Source organism: Xyrauchen texanus, chromosome 30, assembly GCF_025860055.1.
Source record: "Xyrauchen texanus isolate HMW12.3.18 chromosome 30, RBS_HiC_50CHRs, whole genome shotgun sequence".
NCBI classification, from domain to species: Eukaryota; Metazoa; Chordata; class Actinopteri; order Cypriniformes; family Catostomidae; genus Xyrauchen; species Xyrauchen texanus.
In genome coordinates this window covers 3843330-3864642 of record NC_068305.1, presented here as the reverse complement: position 1 = coordinate 3864642, position 21313 = coordinate 3843330, and the positions used below count along the sequence as shown (strand labels likewise).

At 37.6% G+C, this 21313-nt stretch overlaps 1 protein-coding gene across 1 annotated transcript in view; it reads right to left on the bottom strand.

Moving 5' to 3' along the window:
• Nucleotides 1–11237: 11237 nt before the first annotated feature.
• LOC127624152 (mRNA-capping enzyme-like) overlaps nucleotides 11238–21313 on the bottom strand; it is a 128617-nt gene continuing 118541 nt past the window's right edge. Inside the window, exons 15-16 of the mRNA XM_052098835.1 lie at nucleotides 14295–14418; nucleotides 11238–11766 (exon numbers count right to left, since the gene is read on the bottom strand). Coding sequence (XP_051954795.1) covers nucleotides 11615–11766; nucleotides 14295–14418 — 276 coding nt within the window. The 3' untranslated portion in view covers nucleotides 11238–11614. The remainder of the gene's footprint in view (nucleotides 11767–14294; nucleotides 14419–21313) is intronic.

Sequence of the window (21313 nt, the reverse complement as noted above, 5' to 3'; positions counted from 1 at the left end):
CGTGGTATCTTTGTTGCTGGGGCAGGGTGAGCATGCCGGGGTGTCTGTGAGTCCGGTGATCTGCGTAGCTTCCAGGAAACGCGTACGGTGATCGGCGCTCACTCGTTGCTGTGGTCTGGAATTTGAGAGCGAGAGAGAAGAGGATGAGACTCATGCCTTGGAGTTAATGCTCACCGTCTTCCTCTTCCTCTGGCGTTTAAATCCCCTCCAGCTGATCGTTCTTAGGTGACGCCGATCAGAGCCAGCATTCACTGGAGTTGATTGGGAAATGAGCTCCATATATATATATTTAAGCAATATCACACTCACAGTCATGCTACATGGCCCTAACTATATGGGCCTAAATCAGCATTGCTGATGTAGGGCCATATAGCATGATTGCAAGTATATAAGGATATCGCTTATATACAACAGTTCAAAGAACAAGTACATTTTAAAAAATTAGGAAAAACTGAATATGGTCATAAAAACAGGATTTGTGCATGGAACTACTTTCTTATGCGACGGATCAGAATCTGGTCAGAATGCTGGTTCAAAACAAATAATGCGTTCAGGCCTCCGTTAGTAATTCAAAAATGTCACTTCAGAAATAGTATCACGGCTTGTGCTGTTTCGAACAAGTTATTGGATAAACAAGAATGGATGTGTATGTGTGTGTGAGGGGAGAGAGAGAGAGAGAGAGAGAGAGAGAGAGAGAGAGATGGAGCGTGTGTGATCACCTGTTGCCACACCCAAGCAGAAATGCTGTCAGCTTTCTGGAGATCAGCTTTCTCAGAGGAAAAATAGCCATCCAAGCGGGGGTAATCCTCCCTATTTCGCGGTAGCCGGTGTAAGAGTATTTCACTATAGAAACGGCAAAGTCCTCTGCCATTTTGAACAGTACATTTTCTCCTATGTGGAAAATCCAGTAAGAGGTAAGAAATGAGTTGTATATTTAATCTGTCTGTTGTGTCTCTCATCTGTGTTGAGCCTTAATGCTGAAGTTGTTCTTTTAAAGCCATTTAAAACTATTTTCTAGCTGTAGTTGTGTAGTAGTAATAATGATGTATTCACTTCACGTCACCAACTGCTCATATTACACACAAAACGTATCTTTTTCCACCACCTGCTGGCTAACATATGTAATGGCAAAAACAATATATATGTAAGTGACACTTAAACAGTAATTCTTAACACATATGCACTACTCATACACTTTAGTTTAGAACAGCACGAACACAAGCGGAGTGACACACACACAGTGAAGCATCTGAGTACTGTGGTGTCAGACCATCAGTGCTCATGGAACGTCTCTCTAACTGTTGTGTATGTACAGTGAGGGAAAAAGTTTTTTTTCCCACTGACAAAGAAATGATCCGTCTATAATTTTAATGGTAGGTTAATTTGAACAGTGAGAGATAAATCCAGAAAAACGCATTTCAAAAATGTTATAAATTGATTGCATTTTACTGAGGGAAATAAGTATTTAACATAAGAGATTTCTGGCTCCCAGGTGTCTTTTATACAGGTAACGAGCAGAGATTAGGAGCACACTCTTAAAGGGAGTGCTCCTAATCTCAGTTTATTACCTGCATAAAAGACACCTGTTCACAGAAGCAATCAATCATGGCCAAGTCCAAAGAGCTGTCCAAGGATGTCAGGGACAAGATTGTCGATCTACACAAGGCTGGAATGGGCTACAAGACCATCGCCAAGCGGCTTGGTGAGAAGGTGACAACAGTTGGTGCAATTATTCGCAAATAGAAGAAACACAAAAGAACTGTCAATCTCCCTCGTCTGGGGCTCAATGCAAGTTCTCACCACGTGGAGTTGCAATGATCATGAGAATGGTGAGGAATCAGCCCAGAACTACACGGGAGGATCTTGTCAATGATCTCAAGGCAGCTGGGACCATAGTCACCAAAAAAACAATTGGTAACACACTACGCCGTGAAGGACTGAAATCCTGCAGCGCCTGCAAGGTCCCCCTGCTCAAGAAAGCACATGTACAGGCCTGTCTGAAGTTTGCCAATGAACATCTGAATGATTCAGAAGAGAACTGGGTGAAAGTGTTGAGGTCAGATGAGACCAAAATCGAGCTCTTTGGCATCAACTCAACTCGCTGTGTTTTGAGGAGGAGGAATGCTGCCTATGACTCCAAGAACACCATCCCCACCTTCAAAAATGGAGGTGGAAACATTATGCTTTGGGGGTGTTTTTCTGCTAAGGGAACAGGACAACTTCACCGCATTAAAGGGACGATGGACGGGTCCATGTACCGTCAAATCTTGGGTGAGAACCTCCTTCCCTCAGCCAGGGCATTGAAAATGGGTCGTGGATGGGTATTCCAGCATGACAATGACCCAAAACACACGGCCAAGGCAACAAAGGAGTGGCTCAAGAAGAAGCACATTAAGGTCCTGGAGTGGCCTAGCCAGTCTCCAGACCTTAATACCATAGAAAATCTGTGGAGGGAGCTGAAGGTTCGAGTTGCCAAACGTCAGCCTCAAAATCCCTCCTGAGATGTGTGCAAACCTGATGGCCAGCTACAAGAAACGTCTGACCTCTGTGATTATAATAATAGTTATTTCTCTAAAAAACATCAAATTAAATTGTGATTCCAATCTTTGTATTGGTAGTTTACTGGTAATCTATCTGACTGTGTGTCACACACAGCCTAACACAGTGTCCTAACAAGGTGCAACACAGAAAGATTCCATCATCAGAATCAGAATAAATTTGGACCAATGAGATAAAATGCAACAGAAATAGAAAATAAGGGACAGATCCAATAATGTCCTGTAGCTTATTATAGTGGGTAAATGGGATAGATCACCCAAAAAGGAAAATTATATCATCATTTACTCACCTTCATGCCATCCTAGATGTGTATGGATTTCTTTCTTCTGCTGAACACAACGTAAGACTTTTAGAAGAATATTTCAGCTCTGAGGTCCATACAGTGAATGGTGACCAGAACTTGAATGCTCCAAAAAGCACATAAAGTCAGCATAAAAGTAATTCATATGACTCCAGTGGTTTAATCTATGTCTTCTAAAGCAATCCAATTGATTTTGAGAAAGATAAAACTGTACTATAAATCTTGATATCAGCCGTCTCCTTGGCCATCTAGAGCTCTGCGCATGCGTCAACCAATAAGAAGTGTAATCAAGTTTGAAATCATTATCGTGCCTAGAGACTGCAATGGCAAGGTGTTCAAACAAATGGGAGTTTTCATAATGCCAGAGTTCAGTTTTTGCAAAAATGTACCTACAAATGGCTTAATTGTAGTTTTCTCTGCATATTTAGCTGGGATAGGATAAAGTATTTTAAGACAAAGTTAAAGACATTTAGTATGTAATGTGAAGTTATTGGCATAACGACAATCTTTATTTTATATTTATTGCTTTCTTATTTGTTTTTCTTTACGTCCATAAACAAAAAGATTGAAAAAAACATCCAAGCAAACTGACATACAAAACACTCTCACCTAACAAATACACAATCATAGGACAATAGCATATGAATGAATAACTGTACAGAGCAACTGAAATCAATTCTAGGTTTCAAATGATTTATCATAACTAAGAGTTCCAGAATTGGTGAAATTTGAGAAAATAGCTAACACTCAGTTTTCAATGTCAGGTTTCACTCACAAATGTCAGGAATAGTTTAACAAAGTGAAAACACTGTTATTATTTATTTACCATCATGTTGCTCCAAACCTGTATGCTGTTATTTTTCCATGGGACATGAAAGGAGATTTAAGAATCTTCATTACATCGTTTCCAATTAATTGGAACCACGGCAGTCCAGTTCCTTACATCACTGAGCTCCCATGGGAGAATTCAACAGATGAGGCCTATAAACGCAAGAAACTGCGCTATATAGAACTGGCAGCAGACGCTCAACAACGAGGATGGAAAGCGAAAGTCTATCCGGTTGAAGTGGGATGCAGAGGTTTTGTGGCTTTTTCTACCATCAGACTGCTGAAAGACCTTGGCATCCGTGGACAGGCTCTGCGACAAACAATTAGATCAGTCTCTGAAGCGGCCGAAAGAAGCAGCCAGTGGATATGGATTAAAAGGAAGGACCCTTGTTGGGCTCAAAGAGCATCAACATGACCCACTCACTAATCCCCCCACCCTATAACCCACTTGAGAACCCAGGTCATAGCCCTCCATGAGGAGGCTGAAGGTATGCGGTCAGCCTTATGCTTGACTCAGGGAAGAGGACGCCTCCTGCCTTGCATAGTCCTAATTTTCATGATTGGGCATGGGACACAAGCTCAGGTTTGATCACCCTGTAGCTGGCCACCTTTGATGAGGGTGTCTAGTGATGAAAGGCCGAAACACCCCCTGATTCAAAGGTACATTACTGATGATGTGTCCCGAAATTTACATCTTTCCCATGACTGAGGTACAGCTCCCACGCCACTCTCAACATCAAGGCAAACCTCATGTGCATACCATCCATTGGCACAATGGACAGTTTACCATCACGTCCCGTGTTTATGATTCTTCTCTCTAATGGCTTAATTTTAGTTTTCTCTGCATATTTAGCTGGGATAGGATAAAGTATTTTAAGACAAAGTTAAAGACATTTAGTATGTAATGTGAAGTTATTGGCATAACGACAATCTTTATTTTACATTTATTGCTTTCTTATTTGTTTTTCTTTACGTCCATAAACAAAAAAATTAAGTAATGAATCCAGGAAAACTTAAACGCACCTACCATTTTTTCAAGAAACAAAACCCAGAGAAAAAGATTGAAAAAAAACATCCAAGCAAACTGACATACAAAACACTCTCACCTAACAAATACACGATCATAGGACAACAGCATATGAATGAATAACTGTACAGAGCAACTGAAATCAATTCTAGGTTTCAAATGATTTATCCAAGAGTTCCAGAATTGGTGAAATTTGAGAAAATAGCTAACACTCAGTTTTCAATGTCAGGTTTCACTCACAAATGTCAGGAATAGTTTAACAAAGTGAAAACACTGTTATTATTTATTTACCATCATGTTGCTCCAAACCTGTATGCCGTTATTTTTCCATGGGACATGAAAGGAGATTTAAGAATCTTCATTACATCGTTTCCAATTAATTGGAACCATGGCAGTCCAGTTCCATACAGGACCAAGTCAAGTCAAGTCAATTTTATTTGTATAGCGCCTTTCACAACACACATTGTTTCAAAGCAGCTTTACAGAATATCAGCATTAACAGACAATAAAACTGTAATGTCTATAAAGTCGATTAATCATCATTGTGTAATTTCGATAAAATACGATTTTTAATAGTGTTTAAAAATAATTAAATAATAATTGTATTAATAACCCCAGTGAGCAAGCTGTAGGCGATTGTGGCAAGGAACACAAAACTCCATAAGATGTTGATTAATGGAGAAAAATAACCTTGGGAGAAACCAGACTCACTGTGGGGGCCAGTTCCCCTCTGGCTAACATTTTGAATGTAATGTAAATATTATGTATAGTTAAAATCATGGTTTAAAATTATTAAACTAAGTGTTAAGGGTCAGTGATTAAACATCGATTGTGTTTGAACTGTAAGATTAATGACCAAAGTCTTTGAAGTCCATCTTGATTAATTGCAGAAGTTCACATAGATGCAATTGTCCTTGTTAATTGGCTGATGAAGGCTTTTGTTGGCAATAGTTAGTCTATGCATTCCATTTCAAGATCGTAGTCCATCTATAGACCGAGGTGATGCAGGTTGGAGTTGGCATCATTTCATCCTCTGAAGTCCGTCATAATAGATTGAAGTGATGTTTGGCTGGCACCGGCTGCATTTAGTCATCATCATTCTGCGACATGTAGCAGTGGAGTCCAACATGAAGCAGGAATGGTGCTGGATCCAGCCAGTTCTGGTGACCTCAGGATAGGAGTCCCGAGGTTGAGACAGGGAAACAAATAAAAAGATATAAGCGTAGATGCCATTTAATTTATTGCAGAGTAAGAGATCATGCTCAATGTTTCTGGTTTCTGGTTCCAGCAGACCCAACTAAAGCAGCCTAATTGTGGGTTGGAGGATAAATTAGGTGTATGCCTGGCTAAATAGATGAGTCTTTAGTCTAGACTTAAACTGAGAGAGTGTGTCTGCATCTCGAACAGTGTTTGGGAGACTATTCCATAGTTTAGGAGCCAAATATGAAAAGGATCTTCCTCCTTTAGTGGATTTTGATGTTCTAGGAACTATTAATAGGCCACAATTTTGCAATCTTAATGAACGTGTTGGAATATAGCGTGGTAGAAGATCACTTAAGTACTGCGGAGCTAGACCATTCAAAGCTTTGTACGTAGTTAACAGAATTTTAAAATCAATACGGAATTTAACAGGTAGCCAATGTAATGATGATAAAATGGGGCTAATATGATCATATTTCTTGGTTCTCGTCAGCACTCTGGCTGCTGCATTTTGAACCAATTGAAGTTTATTTATTGATCTTGCTGGACATCCTCACAGTAATGCATTACAATAATCTAGTCTTGAGGTCATGAACGCATGAATTAGTTTTTCGGCATCAGCAACCGAGCATATGCCTTAATTTAGCAATATTTCTTAGGTGGAAGAATGCTGTTCTACAAACATTTGTAATTTGATTTTCAAAGGACAGATTGGTATCAAATATAACACCTAAGTTCTTCGCTGTTGAAGATGATGTAACAGTACATCCATCTAGAGACAAATTATATTTTAGTGGCTTATTTTTATTTATTTATTTATTTTTTTTTTTAGAGTTTTTTGGTCCAATAATTAGAACCTCTGATTTGTCAGAATTGAGTAGAAGGAAATTTCTGGCCATCCAATCTTTTATTTCATTAATACACTCTGCTAATTTTGAGAATTGTGAAATCTCATCAGGTTTTGAAGAAATATAAAGTTGTGTATCGTCAGCATAGCAGTGGAAACTTATTCCACGATTCCTGATAATATCTCCCAGGGGAAGCATATACATGGAGAAAAGCAGAGGCCCTAAAACTGATCCCTGTGGGACTCCATATTTTACTTTTGTTTGGTTTGACAATTCCTCATTTACATAGACAATGTGGTAGTGGTCTGCTAAATATGACCTAAACCATGCTAATGCCACTCCACAAATTCCAACATAATTCTCTAGCCTATTCAAGAGAATGTCGTGATCTATCGTGTCGAATGCAGCACTAAGATCTAAAAGTACTAGAAGAGAAATGCAGCCGCGATCAGATGATAAGAGCAAGTTATTTGTAACTCTGATAAGTGCAGTCTCTGTACTGTGATGAGGCCTAAATCCTGATTGAAATTCTTCATATATACTATTTCTCTGTAGAAATGAACATATTTGGGAGGATACTACCTTTTCTAGTATTTTTGACATAAACGGGAGATTTGAAATCGGTCTATAATTAGCAAGTTCTCCAGGATTAAGTTGTGGCTTCTTAATTAGCGGTTTGATAATTGCCATTTTAAAGTTTCTTGGGACATGTCCTAAGCATAGCGAGGAGTTAATGATATTAAGAGGTTCTGATATTACAGGAGATACCTCTTTTAAGAGCTTAGTTGGTATAGGATCTAACAAACAAGTTGTGGCTTTTGATGTTTCGATAAGTTTTGTTAGCTCTTCATGACCTATGATAGCGAAGGATTGAAGATGCACATGAGGGAAATTATTCGACATTGTTTTCTGGGGTGCTATGACAGATGATTGCATAATTCCAATTTTATTTCTGATTATTTCAATTTTATCTGTGAAGAAATTCATGAAGTCAATGCTCTTGAGCTGTGACGTAATATCTGGTTCGGTTGAGGCTTTATTCCTAACCAATTTAGCCACAGTACTGAATAAACATCTAGGATTGTTGTGGTAATTTTCTATGAGTTTACTAAAATATGCTGACCTGGCAGCTTTGAGTGCGTGTTTGTAGCTACAGACACTATCCTTCCATGCACCCTGAAATACTTCTAATTTTGTATTTTTCCACATGCGCTCCATTTTCTGAGCTGCTCTCTTGACAGCATGAGTGTGATCATTGTACCATGGTGCAGGGCTTATTTCTTTAATTTTCTTTAATCAAAGTGGGGCGACAACATCAAGGGTGCTAGAGAAGACTGCATTTAAATTTTTTGTTATTTCATCAAGTTCTTCTGGGCTTTGGGGTTTATTGAGTATATGAGATAGATCTGGAAGAGTATTAGTGAAGCAATCTTTAGTGGTCAAAAGAATGGATCTACCTGAACGACAGCGTGGTAAAGATTGAGTAACATTAGCTGATTGCAGCATGCAAGAAACAAGGTAATGATCCGAGATGTCATCGCTCTGTTGCAGAATTTCTATATTATCAACATCAACTCCATATGAAAGAATTAAATCTAGCGTATGATTATGGCGATGAGTTGGTCCTGTTACATTTTGTCTGACTCCAAGAGAGTTGAGAATATCGATAAATGCTAATCCCAATGTATCATTTTCATTATCTATGTGAATGTTGAAGTCACCAACAATTAAGGCTCTATCTACAGTAACTAAAAGATCTGATAAAAAATTTGCAAATTCACTAAGGAAATCTGAATAAGGCCGGGTGATCTATACACTGTAGCAAGGGTAAAGGACGACAGAGATTTTTTATTTATATTTGTATTTGATGGTGTCACCTTAAGCATTATTAGTTCAAAAGACTTACATTTATATCCTGTCCTCTGAGTAACACCAAAAACTTCACTGTAAATTGTAGCAACACCTCCTCCTCGACCCTTCAGACGAGGCTCATGTTTATAACAATAACCTGGGGGAGTAGATTCATTTAAACTTATATATTCATTCGGTTTAAGCCAGGTTTCAGTCAAACAGAGTGCATCCAATCTATGATCTGTAATCATTTCATTGACAATTAGTGCTTTGGTAGAAAGAGATCTAATGTTTAGTAGCCCTATTTTTATATGATGTACATTTTTAATTTGTTTGTTTTGTTCAAGTTTGACCTTAATCAAATTTTTTCTAAATGATTTAGTGAGGGTTTTGTGTTTGGTAGTTCAGGGAACAGACACAGTCTCTATGAGATATCTAGGTGATACAGTCTCTATGTGTTGTAGTTTATGTGACCTGTGTGACGTCTCAAGGCAGCTAGCAGACGTTCGGATTAACCAGTTTGTCTGCTTCCTGACCTGGGCCCCATTTAGTCAATTAATATCATTATTAAGTCTATGAGCCAAATTACTAGAGAGGAGAGCGGCACCTTCCCTGGAGGGATGGAGTCCATCTCTCTTTAGCAGGTCAGGTCTACCCCAAAAACTTTTCCAATTGTCTATAAATCCTATTTTATTCTGCAGACACCACTCAGACATCTAGCCATTCAGTGACACTAATCTACTATAAACCTCGTCACCACGACGTGCAGGTAGGCGACCAGAGCATATTACAGTGTCTGACATCGTTTTTGCAAATTTGCACACCTCTTTAACATTATCTTTAGCGATCTCCGACTGGCGAAGCCGGACATCGTTGGTGCCGACATGGATACCAATTTTAGAAAATCTACGTTTAGCATTAGCCAGCACTTGTAAATTTGATTTGATGTCAGACGCTCTGGCCCCCGAAATGCAATTAACAATAGTGGCTGGAGTCTCTATTTCCACGTTCCTTACAATAGAATCACCGATAACAAGGGCTCTTTCAATATGATTCTCAGTGGGTGTATCACTGAGTGGGGAGAATTTATTGGAAACCCTAACAGGAGCGGGAGAGTGGTGTCTCTTTGCTGAACGATTATGCCGCCGAGACGTCATCCAAATGCCCTGCTGCAGGGGCTCTATAACCGGAACCAAAGTGTGTGTGTTGCTCTCTGTACTGCCCGCATCCGAAACAGTATCTAACAGCTTCTCTTTCTCACTGACCTCTACTAGCGTTCAGATGCGAGTCTCTAACTCATTAACCTTCTCCGTCAGCCTGACTAATTCCTTACATTTATCACAAGTGAATCCCTCACTGCTGACGGAGGAGGCTATTTTAAACATGTGACATGCAATGCATGAACAAATAACATGAGCCGATGCCATGACTTACCGCAAATTGTTCGTTGTTCCTGAGCGGTGAGGGTTTTGAGATTGATTTGAATCCCTCACAAAATGGTTTGTTGTTGGTGGTGGTTGTTCTGATAAGCAGTGCTTTGAGATCGATGCAATAATCTGTGTACCGCAGAGGAGAAAAAACGGGTGCGCGCTGAAAAAATGCACGCAGTTTAACCACGATAAAAATAGAACGCGGATACAGGTGGAATATGCGCCCAGTTGAATCCCGATAAGAGAATAATACGGGAAGACCCGATGCGTGCTTAAAAATGGCAGATGTTTAAGGATTAAAGGCTACAAACACAGACTCTAGCTAGGTGTCAGCAGCAACCGGTAAAATACACGCAGATGAAACGGGAGAAAAAGCGGAAGACTCTGAAACGCGGTAAAATGTCAAAGGATATAACTATGAATGACGCGGTAAAATGACAAAGGATATAACTATGAACGATGACTATAACGTTGAACGTATGAGAATAAGCAGTGCTAAGCAGGCCACAAACAAACTCTCATGCAGCGTGCGTGCGTGCGTGCGTGCTGTGCCGTCAGAAACAGGAAGTCCAATTGAATACCAAAAAGAATAATGAAAGCATCATAAAAGTAGTCCAAATCACTAAAGTTATACAACTGAAAATCTTCTTCTCCGAAGCAGCTTTTAATCTTTATTCGGCATTATTTACATGTTGTTCCAAAATTGTTGTACCTGCATTCTTCCATTGAAATATTTAAAAAAGCTTTTTGCCTTCGCTATTATGAAAGTGAATGGTGACTAGAGCCTGCTCAAAAAAGGCACCCAACCATAAAACCACAATAAAAGTAACCAATACAATCTATTTGTGTGATGAACAGAAAAAGTGTTATTGATTCTCAAATCAAATCATTGATCAACTCCTGGTAGCTGTGCCCAATTCAAACAGTGACTACACCGCAGGTTTGATGTCATGACATTTAGTCATGTGACACACAAATAGGATGTTTTTGACATCCAACCTGTGCTGTTGTTGCCATATTTTATTTGAGAGTTATAAACTTCAGACAGATCACACAGAGATCATATGGCTTCAGACCACTTGGAATACAGCGCACAAGTCGCATCAACTTCTTTGGAGTTTGAGCTGCATGAAGACTCTTTAAAAAAATTAACTTTTGTGTATTACTGAAAAATAACAGCATACAGCTTTGGAATAATGACAATATTTTTATTTTTGGGTGACTTATTCTTTAATCAAGACAACCTGCGGGTAGACAAATCTAGCACACTTTACTGTTCGTCAATAAAAATAAAATAACTGCAAAGGACACACTGTAACAAATACAGATCATGATAAAGAAAACAAATACAACCCAATCCATTTTTATTTTTATTATTTTAAATAAGAACTCATTGTTGAAACAAGTTCCCTGAACAATGTCTTTAAATAGATTCACTCATCAACAGCAGCCCAGTGAGGCCAAAAATCAAAACATTCTCCAAAAGTCTCTTGCGGTGTAGACCGGCAGATTATTTCAGGAATAAAAAAATATGTAACTGTTTAAGTTCTGCTCGGGCGGTGTTGTGTCATTATGGTATGGTGTGGTTTGGTCTCTTGGGTGCTGGTGGAGGCATGAGTTCAGAGTCAGGTGGATGTTTGCGGGACTGCATCTGCGCACATCGGTCCACAAACTCAAAGAGAATTTCCTTGGTTACAGGATGTTTGATACTGTTGCACACAGCTGTCGAGAAAAAAAAGCAGATAAATAAATAAACAACTATAGCATGTGTGTTAAACAGTTAAATAACTACTAAATGACATGATTAACCCCTAAAACACGCAGCGGCCTGGAAGCGATGATGGTATTATTCAATAACACTTGCTTGATCTGCACACAATGTGTCGTTTTAAAACTTAGACTCTAATCTTTACAATGAATATAGCTGACCAATTCTAAAATACTGCTTCTAAATTGATTGACGAATTAGAACTGTTCCAGTTGCAAATGTGCAATCACAACAATCATTTTTAAAACCACTAATAAGATCACATAGCCATGTGTTATATATCTTTGGGATCAACTTGATTAGTAGACTACAACGAGCAAAAAGTAGAATACAATTTGTTCCACTCTTGTGAAATCCACATGTATAATAGAATTTTCATCACATTTTGGTTTATTACTTCATGAAAAATAAACAAGCCCATCAAACAAGCCCATACTCAGCGTAATATGGGGTGCAGATTCTGAAATATTCCTCAAAGAGTTTTGTGATTTATTAGTGACGGTTTCTCTGGGATCGATTCACTGAAACACGATCCTTTGCATCATAGATGTGTTAGATCATCATCACAATGTCTAGAGAGAGTTAGAATCAATATTTGGGAGGTGTTCAATCCTAACATGGGACCCAGAGCACACATACACAGACTGTGCACAAGACCGGGTGATAGAATAAGGTGATAATGTAAGTGTTTTTTGTTTGGCATATTTGATATAAGTTTAAGTATTTTAATATTTCTCAGATGTTTGCATTCATAGTTTTTTGTTATTCCATTTTAATGTTCAATGAAACACCTGAATGCATGTTTGGAAAGGTTTTTGGACTCTTAAGTGTAATGAGAGGCCACTAGTGTCCAAAAGTTGAAAACAAGAAATTCTACTTTTGGCAACAACTATTTGGGAATTTTCTCAGCAGTGTCTAAAACTGAAAATGTCATGCAATTAACCAAACATATGTTTTATACCTTACGACCATTTATTTTCTGTTTGCCCTGAAGTCAAGTCAATTTTATTTGTATAGCACTTTTCACAACACACATCATTTCAAAGCAGCTTTACAGAATATCAGCATTAACAGATGATAAAACTGTAATGTCTATGAAGTCGATGAATCATCATTGTGTAATTAGATAAATTAAGATTGTTAATCGTGTTTAAAAATAAGTAATTAAATAATAATTGTATTAATAACCCCAGTGAGCAAGCTGTAGGCGATTGTGGCAAGGAACACAAAACTGCATAAGATGTAGATTAATGGAGAAAAATAACCTTGGGAGAAACCAGACTCACTGTGGGGGCCAGTTCCTGTCTGGCTAACATTATGAATGTAATGTAAATATTAATTATGTATAGTTAAAATCATGGTTTAAAATTATTAAACTAAGTGTTAAGGGTCAGTGTTTGAACATTGATTGTGTTTGAACTGTAAGATTAATGACCAATGTCTTTGAAGTCCATCTTGATTAACTGCAGAAGTTCACATAGGTGCAATTGTCCTTGTTAATTGGCTGATGAAGCTTTTGTTGGCAATATTTAGTCTAAGCATTCCATTTCAAGATCGTAGTCCATCAATAGACCGAGGTGATGCAGGCAGAGATCAGGGATGTGAAACGCAGGTCAACCTGGCCAGTAATTTCGGTGAGGTTCGGTGTGGTAGAAGGTAAATCTTTCAAAAATGTCTTCAGAGTGTAAGGAGTAAATAAATAAATAATATAACTTTTAAACCAAATCTAATTAATTCCACCCATGATTCTCTGCTGGAATACCATCGTAAGCTGGGAACTGTTTTGGAACATTGTAGCAGGTTTCAAGATGGTTATTGATATTGCAACACTTGACACTTGGGTCGTGTTTCTTCCTGCTTCAACTTGTCTCCACCATTTTTCAAATGACTGTTTACATGCAAATACATTTTTTACATCTCTGTGCATGCCACAGATAACAGACTTACTGATAATAAATTTGTTGTCGATTATTTTCTTTTTTTACCGATTTTTATCGATTAGTTGTTTCAGCACTAGCTAAGACCAAACACTTCTACACGCACTTTAGATGCTTCATACATTGTATGTGTTAAATTCTTAGTATTGCCGCAAGGGGTGCTATAGTGGACATCAGTGTAAACTGTTTACTTTTACATTCAGTCTTCCCTTTCAGGTCAGTTTCATGGTGGAGCAACAGTATGAAGAGAATCTTTGAGAATTATTTAGTTACATTTTGTTGACACATGCAACCTGAATAATAACACATCTTGTTTCAAAGCACACACATTTAAAGATAACTATTGCCCCTTTGGTTTGTTACCACAGTATTGTTAAGTGTGTACAACAAAACAGTGTACTTGCAATGGCATAGCCAATCATTCATGTTTGCGAACTTAGCGAGTGTATGTTTCTGGCTGTTAGAGTCATAAGAATGCTTTGAACTAGTTAACTGGATTGGAACGGAGTTTGACTCTGGCTTTAGTTTAACCTGTGAGTTCTTACCCATAGCTGTGTCATATGCGTTGGGGAAGCTCTTGTCAATTCTCTGCCGCATAAATACCCAGGTGTTATTGGCGAATGTGCATTCTATGATTTTATTATCATACTGTTTCAGATCCTTCGTCACCTGGAAGAAGAATAACAGGGTATCAGCATTTAATGAATCTGAAGCAAAAAAGACAAAGTTGCATCATATAAACCAAAAGACATTCTTGTAAACATGTATAAACCACTTTGAACACTGTTGAAGCATTGCTATTTGTGTATTATTATTGTTTTGACCTTTCTGTCATTTTATATATAGTGAAAGTAAAGCAATAACATTATCTGTATTGGCCGATAATTGTCCCAGATTGGATGATTAACTGTTAGATCCCCCTATTAATAATTCCAAAATCTACTAATAATTTCAACATATAAAAACTGTTTCTGTTTGCAATAGTTTTAGTTAATTATCTGGCAATATGTAATTGCAGTCCATCCCCCATTTACAAAGTCCAAGAAACGTTCATTTATTTTTTTGAAATTGTATTTTTCTAAAATAACCCACGTTGCCTTTAGGACAAAACAAGAGTGTGTTTAGAAAGTGAATAAGAGAAATACATTTTAGAAAGATAAAAAGACAAAATCCCACTGAACTACAGCAGGCTATGTGTGTGAGTGTGTGTGGGAGGAAGTGAGCTGGCAATGAAGCCTCCCCCACCACTCCCCTCGGCCTGCTGGCATGATGGCATGAGTAAATACCCTTACAATCCAACAGTGATGGGCATCTGTGAGCACAGAGGGGAGGCAGAATACGTCACGCACGGACACACACACACACACACACACACACACACACACACACACACACACACACACACACACACACACACACACACACACACACACACACACACAATAGGACAATATTCCAACAATTAACTGACATTTGGGGGTGTGGTACATTAACGGTGTATGCATTCTTGTACTTTCAGAGTTTGTGATGCATTAGATGAAGAACTTACTTTCTCTGTTAATAAAGTATGTTCTTTAGGTATGCCGGTGTGTTGCATAAATACATTCCCAGACATACTACATCTGAGGTCATGAGCATTGTTCTATGATCCAAATGTTATGGACCTTTCACTATTAACGACAATAATTCACTCGAGTGTTGTAAAACAAGTACAATTTAACCACGAGGAACACATTTTACTGGCCCTTAAACTTGAACTGTTTGGTCCGAGTTCTCAGTCAGCGTTTCTCAGCTATTTTTTGTAATCATTATTTTACAATTATTTTAATTTGCAATATGAAATTAAGCAACATGGTGAATATCTCAATCTTTTCAATGCACTTTTTACTTTGTCATTTAGTGTCTAAAGAGTGCATAATTAAAGTAGTTTTGTGATCCCTCCCAATACTCCGAGTTGCATCATTTTATAGCTGTATTGGCCTTTCCTAACTGGATAGATTGGGAAAGGGCAAAATATAATAGAGAAGGCGGGCAAAAGATGGCTTGCACACGCTTTGAGCAAACCACACAAGCACAAACATGGCAGAGATCCAGGGCTGTTGTTGGGCTTTCGTCTGGCATGGAACACAACGCTCCTGCTAGCTCTGGATCAAACCGTCATGACTCCCCAGTCACTCTACTGAAGATCTGGCAGACATTTACAAACACCACAAGGTGCCTAACACAGCCAAATCCAATTAATTATGTGCCAAAGCCTGACAAACACCTTATTAGTTTGCAATGGTGATACGGTAAAAAAACGAGACAAACAATAATGAATACCGGTAGTGGTTAACCAATGTGGGTTTTTCAATGGCTGATGCTGATAAAGAAATTTAGTGAGCTGATGATATGTATTTAGGCCATTGATTTAAGTAGTTAATTAAGTGCGATTAGTGATATTAAAAAAATAACACATACATTTTTTTTATGCAATTCATCATGCCCCCTGACCTGCACATAATTTCCATAATAAGAAGTTTTCCTACCATAGGAGCAATTCAAGCTTGAAGTACCACCTTTATGTTTTTGCGTTTCTCAGTCAGCAGGTGGCAGTTAGCACAGCCTCAGCCCCTGCTTCACCAAACCACAAAGGCAGCACAAAATATCCTTTCACTTTGGCTGTCCCGTTTTGAAGGCTGCATACTCTGTAGGTCACATTTGTCAGGTGCATACACGTCTCATTTCAGAAAACTGAGTAGGACAGTCCAAATGTAGCCTTTGAATTTGGAGGATGCAAGAGGTGTATACTTCATTGGCACTCACAACCATAATTCTTTACTTCAATGGAAACAGATTTAGAAAAAACTTTCAAATGCAAGTAATGTTAATTCCCTAGTTGATGTACCTCAGTAGATGGGAGTGAAATATATAATATGTAAAATTCTAATAATATATAATGTAAAATAAATTATGATGAATTATAAAAGTACAGTTATAACTCTCCTAAAGTTTACCTCAGATATTTCCTTCTCACTCAGAGCCAAGGAGCTTTAAAATACCACTCGGAGCACTCGCGCAGGATAAGAGCGATGTGTGCTATCACAGCAGCCATGATACACTCAGTTTCCCCTACCTAAGCCATCTCGTTTAAACAAAGCTAATTCGAAGTTGAGGACACTCTGTATACAGTGCATCCGGAAAGTATTCACAACACTTTTTCCACATTATATTATGTTACAGCCTTATCCCAAAATTGATTAAATTCATTATTTTCCTCAAAATTTATAAAAAAAAAAAATCACATGCACATAAGTATTCACAGCCTTTGCTTAATACTTTGTTGAAGCACCTTTGGCACCAATTACAGCCTCAAGTCTTTTTGTGTATGATGCTACAAGCTTGGCACACCTATTTTTGGGCAGTTTCACCCATTCTTCTTTGTAGGACCTCTCAAGCTCCATCAGGTTGAATGGTGAGTGTCGGTGCACAGACATTTTCAGATCTCTCCAGAGATGTTCAATCAGGTTGAAGTCTGGGCTCTGGCTGGGCCACTCAAGGACATTCACAGAGTTGTCCCGTAGCCACTCCTTTGTTATCTTGGCTGTGGGCTTAGGGTCGTTGTCCTGTTGGAAGATGAACCTTTGCCCCAGTCTGAGGTCCAGAGTGCACTGGAGAAGGTTTTCAGTCTCTGTACACTGCTGCATTCATATTTCCCTCCATCCTGACTAGACTGCTGCCACCACATGATTCACTGTAGGGATGGTATTGGCCAGGTGATGAGCGGTGCCTGGTTTCCAGGCGGGCTGTCATTTGCCTTTTACCGAGGAGTGGCTTCCGTCTGGCCACTCTACCATACAAGCCTGATTGGTGGAGTGCTGCAGAGATGGTTGTTCTTCTGGAAGGTTCTCCTCTCTCCACAGAGAAATGCTGGAGCTCTGTCCCTGACAAAGGCCCATCTCCCCGATCGCTCAGTTTGGCCAGGCGGCCAGCTCTAGGAAGAGTCCTGGTGGTTCCAAACTACTTCCATTTATGGATGATGGAGGCCACTGTGCTCATTGGGACCTTCAACGCTGCAGAAATGTTTCTGTACCCTTCCCCAGATTTGTGCCTCGATACAATCCTGTCTCGGAGGTCCACAGACAATTCCTTGGACTTCATGGCTTGGTTTGTGCTCTGACATGCACTGTTAACTGCGGGACCTTATATAGACAGGTGTGTGCCTTTCCAAATCATGTCCAATCAACTGAATTTACCACAGGTGGACTCCAATCAAGTTGTAGAAACATCGACAACGAAAAAATTCATCAAAGAATTTTTTGAGAATAATGAAAATTCTTCAAATCCACACAATATTTGGGAAGCTTTTAAATGCTCTTTCAGAGGACATACAATTAAAATGAGCTCATACAAACGAAAGAAACCTTTGTTGAACTCATTTAATTATTCATTTCAGAAAGGAACATTATCTAATTCCCAAAGAGAAGGAGTTATATCATTACTGTTAAAGCAAAATCCAGATGGTAAATTTAAAGATCCTATGTATTTAAGAAATTGGAGGCCTTTGACCTTGCTTTGTTGTGATACTAAAATTCTTTCCAAATGCATTGCATTAAGAATGAAAAAAGGAATTGATTGTATTATAGGGAATGAGCAAGTAGGGTTTATAAAAGGAAGATTTATTGGTGACAATTTGAGACAGATACTTGACACTGTAGATTTTTATAAAGATATTCAACAGCCAGGATTATTATTTATAGCGGATTTTGAAAAGGCCTTTGATAAAGTTAGATGGGAGTTTATTAAGAAATGTCTTCGTTATTTTAATTTTGGAGAGAACTTTATCAAATGGTTAGAAACGCTCTACAAACACACCATCAGTAGAGTTATAAATAATGGGCATTTATCTACAGGATTTCCCCTAACACAAGGGGTTCGTCAGGGGTGTCCGTTGTCACCATATCTGTTCCTGATATGTATTGAAATATTAGCAATTAAAATTAGAAAGAATATAGAGATCATAGGTTTGAAGCCGAATGGCATAGAGACAAAACTTACAATGTATGCTGATGATGCAACCTTTTTATACAACCAAAACAATCTACTTTGGAAGCCTTGATTACAGATCTAAATATGTTTTCTAAAATATCAGGTTTGAAACCAAATTTTGAGAAGTGCCATATATTGAGAATAGGGACTATAAATGGAACAGATTTTAAGTTAAGTTGTTCGGCCCCTATTAGATGGACAAATGGCTCTGTAGATATTTTAGGTATTCACATACCAGACAATTTCAAAAATATTGTCAAATATAACTATGATAAAAAAATGCAAAAAGTAGATAGAATTTTACAGCCATGGAGGAGTAGTTCACTTACATTACAAGGTAGGGTCACATTGATTAACTCATTGGTAATCCCCCAATTTGTTTATTTAATAACGACCCTTCCAACTCCTGACACATCCTTTGTTAAATGCTTTGAACAAAATATTTTTAAATTTTTATGGAATAGTAAACCAGATAAAATTAAGAGACAATATTTATACAATTCATATGAAAATGGTGGACTAAATCTAAAAAATTTTCAAGCAATGAATAGTTCGATAAAGGCTTCTTGGGTTAATAAAATATATAATCACAGACAATGGCTTACCAGTAAAAGATTATATACATTTTTTTTATTTCTTTGGTTCGGATTTATTTCCTTTTTTTCAACTAAAATCATTACATATCAAAGAAATATTTCAGAATCAATTAAAAGAACTTTCTCCTTTTTTTAAAGACGTACTTAAAAAATGGTTGAATTTCCAGTACCATCCTCCTGATACTCCAGATGACATGCAGAATCAGCTATTATGGATGAACTCTGAAATTACTATAGGAGACCAACCACTTTTGTGGAATATATGTATTCAAAATGGTTTAATCTTTGTGAATGACTTTTTGGATACATCTGGTCACATTATTTCATTTTATGATTTCTCAATACAATTTAATGAATGTTTGGATTTGTATCGATACAATCAGATTGTTTCAGCAATTCCAATTGGCTGGAAACAAAAAATACAAAATAAACACAAGCAATTGGTTTGTCTCCCAAAAGTACGATGCTGGAAATGGTTACATAATATAAAAATAAATAAAATAATTTACAATTGGAATTTATATTCTGCAGGATTTGCACTTTTTCCTCACAGGGTCTGTCAGTACTGGGAAAATGAAATTAATGTATCAATTCCATGGAAAGAGTATTTTAGATCAATTTATAACACTACTGTAGATTCATATTCAAGAATATTCCAACTAAAAAATTTTTACAAGATAATTGCAACTAAAAAAAATTTATATTTATATCACATTGAAAATAATCCATATTGCAGATTTTGTGAGGAAGAAGAGGAAGACCTATGGCATTTATTTTACTTTTGCCCAGTAGTATATAAATTCTGGTCAAGTGTCCAAGTTTGGTTAAAGACGGCTAGAATGGAATTTACCATAACACCTCAAACTATTGTACTTGGTCTTTTTACAGGTAGTTTGCTTGTGATAAATACCATTTTATTAATGGGGAAAGTGTTTATTTTTAAAACAAAAGTATCATCATGCTTGTGTTTAGGTTACTTTAAGAATGTTATAAGGTCGCATCTTCTTTTAGAAAAGATAATAGCAGAAAGTAACAATAAATTAGATGAATATAACAAAAAATGGAATAATATTCTATGTTTATTATAACCTTTTCTCATGTATGTTGTTGGGGTATGAATGTGAGGATGAATGTATACGCATGCTGTGTCTCTGTAGATTTGGGTCTGTAAATTGTATTTCTTATTAAATAAAGATTAAAAAAAAAAAAAAAAAAAAAGTTGTAGAAACATCTCAAGGATTATCAGTGAAAACAGGATGCACCTGAGCTCAATTTTGAGTGTCATGGCAAAGGCTGTGAATACTTATGTACATGTGATTTTTTTTCATTTTTTATTTTTAATAAATATGCAAAGATTTCAAACAAACTTCTTTCACGTTGTCATTATGGGGTATTGTTTATAGAAAAGAATGAATTTTATCAATTTTGGAATAACCACATTTAACTTGACACGCTGTCTTAAAACATTGCGTTTATGGCTAGTCACTGAAAATCATGCTGTGCAACCCAAGTAATTCACCTCAGCAGCATCTGAATAAAGTGTGTGTGTATATATATATATATATATATATACACACACACACTACACATGCGCACACACCCTAAATAGTTTCCTTTTATCAATTAAAGTCATACAAGGTCCAGTAAACATAAAAAACCTACATTAATATTTAGTGTTACAACCTCTGCTTTGAAAACAGTACCAATTCTCTAAGGTACACCAGGACACAGTTTTTCTTGGATGTTGTCAGATAGGATGTTCCAAGCTTCTTGCAGAACTTGCCACAGTTCTTCTATCTATTTAGACTCAATTGCTTCTGTCTTGTCATGTAATCCCAAACGGACTCAATAATGTTGAGATCAGGGCTCTGTGGGGGTCATACCATCTGTTGTAGGGCTCCTTGTCCAGGGCTCAGTTTCTATTGCTCTTGTTGTTCGCT